Raw genomic sequence first — 9,195 nt, 5'->3', positions numbered from 1 at the left:
CCATAATGATTCGTTAGGTTGATCCCCTCATATTTCTACTTGTTGAGTGTTGCTAAGTGGGGTTGTGCCTTCACCTCTCAGTCTCCTCAGTGTGGCTCTTGAGGTGTGAACCTCACAGGCGTGAGCCTCATAAGCATAAACCTCATGCCAGCGTGAACCTCAGGAGCGTGAGCCTCACACCAACAAATCAAGCATTGATGCATTGAATTAGAAAGACCAACAAATCGAGCATTGATTAGGAGAATATGTTTTGTATCCATATTTTATGGATAACATGGGTATTATGAGAAGATTCTAATGACTATTTTCAGAAGTTTTACATGTCACATAACAAGAACCATTTTAATGATTTGAGAAGGAGTTTTTAACTCTCTGTTTTTAAGATTTTAGTTTGGTTCTTCTACTTGAGTCTATGATGGAAGAGTAAGAGAAGAAGAGTGTAGCCAAAATTAGCAGTAGATGCACATTATACTACTACAAATGGGATTATTTCTCATGGGAAGAGAAGGTTTCAAGTGCAACCTGCAATCTAGAAAGGAAGGGAGGCATGATATCTAGTGTGGTGGTGGATATCAACATTTTTTTCTGTTCTTGCCCTCTTTATAGGCCATTTTAATAGATGCAAGCTCTTGAAAAAATGTAAAAAGGTCCTTCTCTTAGCAAGAAGCTTTTGACATAATAGCTATTTCCAATAACAAAAACAATATAGCTTCATTATTCCATACCAAGCAAGCATATGGATGGTACACAAGGATGATGAATCACCATTGTGAAAACGAGATTACTAGTATTATTAAAGAGGCCCTTTTTGGCAGTTTGTCTTCTTTTTGTTCTTCTGTAATAAAGCATCATTATTGTGGATGGTACACAAGGATGATGAATCACCGTTGTGAAAACGGGATTACTGGCTACATTATTAAAGAGGCCCTTTTCGTCTGGTTGTCTTCTTTTTGTTCTTCTGCAAAAAAAAAGCATCATTAGCGGTCGTATGTTAGTTCTCAGAGACATCAATACAACATGCCCGAGTGTGTGACTTTTATGCATTCTGATAAAATATTGCAATTCAAACGAAGGAGAGATATAATGAAAGAATATGATCTCACAAGAAGAAGAGGAAAACGGAATGAATTGCCATTGTTGCTGCACGTTTGAAGCAGTTACAGGTACGCGTACTGTCAAAGGGTGGTAATATGCAGCATTTTGGTAATCGGTATCACTGGGGAGGTACCAACTAAGTGTGTTATCTCCATTGGCAAGGTTGATCGCAACATAATTTCTTTGAGAGCCTACGCTACGATTCTCTGACCACACAAAGTTATCATCCAGAGGATCGAACTCTGTTGCGATGACCTATTAGTCATCGCAACATACAGCCAAGGTTATATAAAATGTTAGTAACAAAGTAGATGATACACAAAGCGAGGCTAAAAGATTATGTGAGATGAGAGGTAGTTTATATGCATGCATGAAATGGAGATACCTTATCTCCTGGTTTAGTAGAGCCTTTCAGAGCTTTTCCATTGCTTCTGCTTATGACTATAAAGGAAGAGTTAGAATCTTCGTGCCGGCCACGAGCAGGAACTTTATACCATACCTACAAACACGAACACATGAATTCATGTGAGAAGTGTACTTCAACACAAAGAGGAGGCATACGGCTTAGACACGCATATTCATTCATATATATATATATATATATATATATATATATATATAGAGAGAGAGAGAGAGAGAGAGAGAGAGAGAGAGAGGGGGGCTAATGGTCATGACGTACCTCTCGATCACCATCCTGATTCTGAGAGTTCACTGCGACAACCGTGAGCTCGTCGTTGATAGTACCGCTTGTAGGCGGGAATGTGAGATTTTCGTGAGGATTCTTGACGATCAAAATCTGGGAAACCCATGCTGATTGTATTGTATAGACGGATGGTACTGCAATATATAAGGCGCACGTCAGGATGATAAGACTTGGTTGATACAGCACGGATTTTAAAATTCCATTTCATTTGCCTTACCATACTCATTCAATTTCCAGCGCTGAGTACTACTGGTCCCGCCGTTAGCTGGCGCCTTTTGCAAGATCACGGCCACCCCGTCTCCGTTTTCTGGCGGGGACTTCCCCACTCCCAAGTCCAACAAGAGGTTCAGTTCCAAGGACGAGATGGCACTGCCAAGCTTATCAGAGCGTAACGTCCAAAGTGTGGTGTTATTGGCGCTCTCCGACGCGCCATAGTCTGTATGGAGCGACACCTGGAAAAGGGGGGGGGGGGGGGGGGAGGGGGCTACCAGCTCGTAAATAGTCGTAATATTTGCTCTTGCAACCAACTACGTCCTGATGAGTGGGACGTGCCGCCTGAGCACGTCCCATGCATAATGCAATGAGCACAATTTTGTCATTGGTTACCTTGAGCGGTGCAGTCAGATTGCTCTTAAGGGCCGCTTTGGATCCGTTATTAATCAGCGCAAATGCTGGGTTTCCTTCAGCGTCTTTCAAAAACCTCCATGAATCGTCCTTGTACCACAGCTGCAGAAAACATCAGTGCGACACTGGAAACTTAGCGCACAAGTACAATTTATAGAGCTCTCTCTCTCTCTCTCTCTCTCTCACACACACACACACAAACACACACACGGACGCATGCTATAGTCAAGATGTGCAGCAGAGCAGCTCATAGATTTATAAACCTGGAAAGGGTTGTCCAGATTCTCTGCAGCAAGCACAATGTGAGACCCACGCTGCACAACATTGTAACCAGGGTACTGCGTGGAGGCAATTGTGAAGAAAACTGGAGCAGGCATGTTGCTAGCTACCGCGGAGAAACAAAAGCACTAATTAATTGAATTAAAGTAAGCAGCTTACGAATTGCAAGGTGTGTATTGCTCGGAACGTGGGAGGTCCTTTTATGCTAGCCGGGAGGGAATATGGAGTGCGCCCATGTGATCAAAAATGCGGGATAGGATTTGGATTATTGGATGTGGCTCTGAAAAGGTAAGTGCGTCCTACAGTGGACGGACTGGTCGGCCGCTGCTGCAAGCGCCGTCCTTGTTTGCTTGTGCAAGCGCCCTCTGTTTGGCGCCATTGTCCATCAACAAATCCAAGCAGCCCTCGTCGTCCCGGTGGTCCTTTCACGTTGCTTTTGTCATATTTTTGGGCTCCTTTCACGTTGCTTTTGTCATTTCCAAGAACATTAATTGGTCGGTGCTGCCATCTACAAAAGATTAGATAATGCGTCACAAAGTTAGGCCGTCTCTAGTAGTTACTTACCCGCGCACGCCTTCGGTATGTATACGTGTTTGGATGTTCAATTTCAACCTCCCCTGCGTATATTTACAAAATTGGATAAATACTCAGTGTTTTTCTCATGCATGTCATACTCTAGCTCCTCTACTTCGGATAAATATTGTCCCTACGGGGACATCTCACAAAATTGGATAAATATTTAAATATCCTCTCTATATATTTATAAAGTGGATAAATACATGTTTGGTAGAACCAGGGATTTCATTAACGTCTTCACAATTTCGTGATCACGTTAACAAAACCTATTGTTAACATATTAAAACTTGTGATCACATTGTATATTCACATGACCTGAGCAATGACCTGCCAGAACCCACTAGTCCCGTAACACCTCCGGGCTTTTATCTTTCCCGGCGGGCTCGCCGGGAAAACTATTTATCCCGGCGGGCTCGTCGGGAAAGATAAAAGCCCGACGGGCCCGCCGGGAAAAATAAAGAACACCGACGGGGTACTATTCTGTATATAAACACTGCCCGACACCCATCGTACAACTTTTGGGGAGATAGTCCTTGTTTTGGGGGCGTGATATCTCTCCTTAAAGTACTTGTAGAGCTCTCGAGTTGCTAGAAGTGTCCTCTTGGGAAGAACGTCCTTATCTTAGGGGCTGTCGTCTTTCCTTGTAGGCACTCCTAAGGCTATTGAGCCACTCGTCCTTAGTTCTTTGAACTGGGGGCAGGGTGTGGTTCGTAGCTAATACTTGCGGAGATTTAGGGACAAATTTGGAGTCATTCAGCTTTGCATTTGAGCCACGTACGTAATCTACCTCATTCTGCTTTATGAATGGTTTGATAGAGCCAAGAGTCCTGCTTAGGGGCTTGTATTGGTTCTTGATACTTGATATAGTTTAGAGTAGACAAGGGTCTATTGTCCTATACTAGAGTATTGGGCAAGCATAGATCTTTGATTTTCTTTGTGAATGTTAGAGAAGGTCTATTGTCCTATACTAGAGTATTGGGCAAGCATAGATCTTTGATTGTGTAAAGTATCCTTAATTGGGTACAAAAGGCATCTTTCATTGGGGGTGCAATGTGCATGATAGTTTCGAAGTAGTTTTGTAGTAAGACCTTGCAAGATAGTTTGAAGTAGTTTTGTGTTATGTGATGATCTTTTATATTTGTCAAGATAGTTTCGAAGTACTTTGTCTGCTAATGTATGTTTTGTTATACGTGAGTGATTTGTTGTTTTTTCATTTGTGTATTCATTGTTATATGCTTGGTTGAATAGGTTATTTGTTGAGATGGAGGACAATGTTGGATCCAGGGATACCTCCAATAGAGTCCAAATTTCAAATAGCAGGAAAAAAAAGGCACCTAGGATAGAGTGGCAATATGCAATTAACGTTGGTGATCGATTCATACATTGGGAGTGTAAGCTATGCCATGCAGTAAAATCAGGTGGGGCGCCTCGACTAAGAGAACACTTTTTAGGCGGATCGAAGAAAAAGTCATGTACCCACCCCTCTGCACCTATAGTGGCCAAACGCATAAGAGAAGAAATTCAAAGAAAGATTCAAGAAAACATGACACTCCTACCGTTAATGTATCAAGGCAGCAAGAACACTGTTGTTCTAATCATCAAACTCCCGCTACATCGCCTACTTGTACCCCGAACAGCAATGTGCAACCAGAACGTAATCTACCCAGTGCATCTTCTTGCAAGCGAAACTTTGACGTAGGAAATATACCCATGCATCAAACTTCATTGCGAGAAAGCCTACGTCAAGGTCGACTCGATGATGCACAACTCATCCTTGCTGAAGCGATTTATTTTTCTGGGAGTGCTATGATGATGGTGGACAGTGAGCATTGGAAGAGAGCATGGAAGAAAATTGGTGAGTTTGGACCAGGGTTTTCACCGCCTACGTACCATGCTATGCGAAATGATCTATTAGAGAAATGTTATGCGCAAGTAAAAGAACGTGTACAAAGAATAATTCTTAGCAATATAGAGCTTTCTGGATGTAGTATAGTAAGTGATGGATAGTCTAATGTGCAAAGAAAACCATTAATTAATATAATGGTTATTTCACCTAGAGGTGAGACTTTCATCCGTGCCGTGGATTCAGCTGGTTCAATCAAAACTGGGGCTTACATTGCTCAAGTCATTAGCTCTGTGTGATAGAGGAAGTGGGTGCCAAAAATGTAGTCCAAATCGTCATGGACAATGCAAAAAATTATAAAAATGCATCTAAAATCCTACAACGACAATATCCACATATTTTTCCGGTAGGCTGTAATACTCATAGTTTGAATCTTGTATTAAAAGTTTGGTATAAATCTGATGATACCAAATGGTTTGCCTCAATTGTCGACACTACTCGCGAGCTTGTGAAATTCATGCTCAAGAGACAGAGAGTTTTAGATATGTTTCGACCTCGCATGTCAGTTATGTTAAAGCTTCCAGCGGAGACTAGGTTTTGCACTCACTTTTACACTTTTGAGTCTCTTCTTAGAAATAAAGATGCAGTTTGCGAAACATTTACATGCATGGCATTTCATGACTGGGAGAACACTCAACTTGAAAAAGTGAAAGAGAAAATCAAAGTCTTGAAGGGAGCGCTTACGAGAAGAAGTTGGTGGAACAGTGTGATGGATGCATACCATGTAATGATGCCTGTTATGTATGCTCTACGAAGTCTTGATCAAAGAGCGTCTAATCTCGAAAAAGCATGGATGCAATGGTGGACTGTCCAGCGGAGTTTGGAGTGTTCTGAGAAATTAGAGCATTCAGTGGTGGAAAAGCAATGGCGTGTACCATTCTCCAGTAGACAAAGAAAAGTTCTGTTGAAGTACTTTCATGCTAGATGGATTGGAGCGCATTCACCACTACACAGTGCTGCTTACATGTTAGATCCTGAATATTGGAATATGGATTTGATGTCCAATGTTGAGGTGGTGCAAGATTTTTATAAAGTGGTAAACACTTTCTATAATAATGATGATGATCGTGTACAGTGCATAAAGGAGATGACCTCATTTCGATTGAAAGAGAGTTTATTTTCCAACTCCCTTGTTCAACAAATGGCTAAAGAGCAACCTGCATGGAAGTGGTGGATGATGAATGGTGGTGAGCATTATGCTTTATTGCGCAACCTTGCGATGAAGGTTCAAAGTCAGTGCTCTTCAAACTCAGGCTCAGAAAGAAACTGGAGCATGTACAAATATATTCACAGTACTATTCGCAATCGACTTCTTGCAGATCGAGCAGATAAACTTGTTTACATGTACTGCAATGAAAAGATCTTGCGAGACATTGAAAGCGAAGAGTATGACGAAGATATGCCCAGATGGATGTACAATTGTGATGATGTAGTAGACGAGAACTTTGATGTTGGACGCACGTTGTGCACCACCCTTGAGATAGAAGACAATTTAGACATTGACTTAGATGAGCTTAATCTAGCAGACGAGAGAGTAAATGGTGAAAGAATTTTGGAGCATGATACTGACATAGAGGAAGAAGTCACTTCATTAATTTAATAAAAAGTACTTGTACAAATGATCATATTTGGAGAAATTATCAATACAAAAGTAGGATTTGTTTTTCTTAGCTTTCATCTTGAAATAAATTACGAATTGCACTAGGAGTTGCATCTAAAGGTCCTGGTGGTTTATATTCGCTAGCCATGCCGAACACTCTATAAATACCTTGATTTATTGGGACATTGCACAATGCACATGTGGAAGTATTTTGCATTTGCCTCACTAAACATATTAAGTGGTAGTAGTGTCCACATGGTAGTATATACTGGCCGCTCCACCCCCATCGAATACTTTGTAACATACAGGACATTGGGGGGTGGAGGAACTAGTAGCCTCAGAGCAGAAACTCCCACAAGATCAGGATGTATCAAAAAATGAGAGATGTGGTTTCCTTGGCGCATAGGAGCAATATGTGAAGAGATGCTCTGCACATCTTGGCTGATCTTTGTTAGCTGCTCTTGAATCCCTCTATTGGCCGGGGGAGGAGTTGCGCTTGAGTTAATCGGTCAGCTTCTTTCTCCTTCTCTGTTTAACTCCAATCCAGCGCCCTCCACCATGAGAGCAAGTTCTTCCCTTGTGAATGTCACTGTCTCTTCACGTATGTCGTGGGTGTTGACAGTGGCCTCTCTGGAGGCGAAGTCCACTGGAGTTTCTAGGATAAATTGAGCATATAGCATCTTAGCAAAATAGAGTGGAGCATCGGCGTTATGGAGAGGACAACCGTACACCTCCAAGAAAATGCGCTCGGCATTAGTCTTGATATCATTGTGAGTGCAACGTGAAATCTTCCATATTCCCTTCTTAATCTCGCCATCTGGACATGGCCATATTTCCTTTATCATCTCTGTGGTTACGCGTTTGTTTATGTCTTTCCATTGGGCATAAGTTGGATTTGTCCATTTCGACAACCTGCACGCTGTTCTTGTAGCTTCGCGGGCTGTCAGGCCATGTGCAAGGGCCTTCATTCGCTCATATGCCTTCTTGGCTACCTCCTGATGCTCATTCGCTTGCGCCTCTACCATATCTGCATGAACGTAAATGACTTTAGGATTTTGATGAACTGTAAAGATCAACGCAAGATAAATTGACCATTACTCTCAAAATCTTAAAGTTAAACACCACGAGAGGAGATATGTATTGCAAAGACTCGATGAAATATCCACTTGACTCCAAAAATACTTCAAACAATGCGCGCACATCAAATTTTGAAGAGAAAACATAAACTTAAACACCACAAGAGGAGAGAGATATTGCAAAGACTCAATGAGATAATATTTCAAACATTGGACACATCAAATTTTGAAGAGAGAAACAAAATGCCATTCCTGAAACTTAATCTCTTGATACTGTATCATTACAAAGTTGGGGTGAATGACACCGATAGCTCTACAAGAGGACGTTGTGCCCTCGTTGGGTCAGTATTTAGTGATCTAAAAAATTCAACTACTTGCAAAATTGATTTTCGCTCATCACGATTAGGCAGAAACATCCAATTTTTTGACTCTATGAATAATAGTATCCATGGTAACTTTGTCATGGGAACTATTATCCATCCACAACTCTTGCACTTTCTGCCAAAAGTCATATAAAGTTTGTAATAAATATCCCAAGGCAAAAACATCAGATGCAAGAGTGTATGCATCTGCCAAAAATGGATCATAAAGCTCTGGGGCTATCCACGGTCGTTTATTTCGCTCTCTGTCTGCGTAGGAGACTGCCTGTGCCACCTTCTCAGGGTTCTTGTCTGCTTCAAATACAAAATTGAGAGACACCCGTTTTTTGGGCGCTCTCAGCAGTAACCCCCAATCGATAATACCTATGCGTGGCTTTAGCTCTTTTGTAAAATCCAACACTACATTGAATGGATGTAGGTCGGTATGTACAATTCCTGCCATATGTGCTACCGCTAGGCCTTCCACCAGGACATGCATAATATGTGGCATGCTTATTACTATTTGTTTTATTTTAGAAAGTTCCAGATGACTTAGAGGAATATTATCAGGCGGGGGTTGTCTCCATCCTCGATCCAAACGAAAAATTGCTCTGGTGAACTCACTGAATCTGAAGGGAACCTTCAGAAGAGTATCACCAAGAGCGCCGCCATTATAGTACGAGAAAATAGTGATCCAAGGAGCCTCTTTTGTAAAGGCAATGCACCGGACAATCGATGGATGTAGCACTTGCATACCCTGCTCTGCCTGGAAGCTCTCGAACTTGGCGCTACCTTCTCCTTTGTAGTGCTTTTCGCAAAAAGTAATGTGCTCCGGTAAAAATGATATTCCTTTAATTGTATACTCTTTTACTGTGCCAAAAACACCGGAGCCTATTGTTCGCCCTTCGAACAGAGCCTCGTGCGGGATGCCAATGAGATGTGTGCACATAGAATTGTAGATGGTACGATTAATGACACCT

General features: G+C 41.8%; 1 protein-coding gene across 1 annotated transcript; it reads right to left on the bottom strand.

The window, feature by feature from the left end:
* Positions 1 to 636: 636 nt before the first annotated feature.
* LOC147614129 (ricin B-like lectin R40C1) lies at positions 637 to 2,874 on the bottom strand. Its single transcript, XM_086780665.1, has 7 exons — positions 2,686 to 2,874; positions 2,405 to 2,524; positions 2,016 to 2,250; positions 1,775 to 1,932; positions 1,481 to 1,594; positions 1,104 to 1,350; positions 637 to 958 (listed from the first exon to the last, which is right to left on the bottom strand). Coding segments are annotated over exons 1-7 (990 nt in total). The 5' UTR covers positions 2,800 to 2,874; the 3' UTR covers positions 637 to 956.
* Between the last annotated feature and the right edge of the window lie 6,321 nt (positions 2,875 to 9,195).

Source organism: Cibotium barometz, chromosome 42, assembly GCF_041138505.1.
Source record: "Cibotium barometz isolate CiBa-2024 chromosome 42, ASM4113850v1, whole genome shotgun sequence".
In the NCBI taxonomy this organism is placed as follows: Eukaryota; Viridiplantae; Streptophyta; class Polypodiopsida; order Cyatheales; family Cibotiaceae; genus Cibotium; species Cibotium barometz.
This window is presented reverse-complemented; position numbering and strand designations above follow the sequence as displayed.

Excerpts from the sequence above, each read along its gene's own strand:
- LOC147614129 (XM_086780665.1), bottom strand. The coding sequence starts at position 2,799 with ATGCCTGCTCCAGTTTTCTTCACAATTGCCTCCACGCAGTACCCTGGT. Across the intron at positions 2,251-2,404 it reads ATCTGACTGCACCGCTCAAG|GTGTCGCTCCATACAGACTA; the intron begins GTAACCAATGAC and ends CCCCTTTTCCAG. Across the intron at positions 1,933-2,015 it reads CTGGAAATTGAATGAGTATG|TACCATCCGTCTATACAATA; the intron begins GTAAGGCAAATG and ends TATATATTGCAG.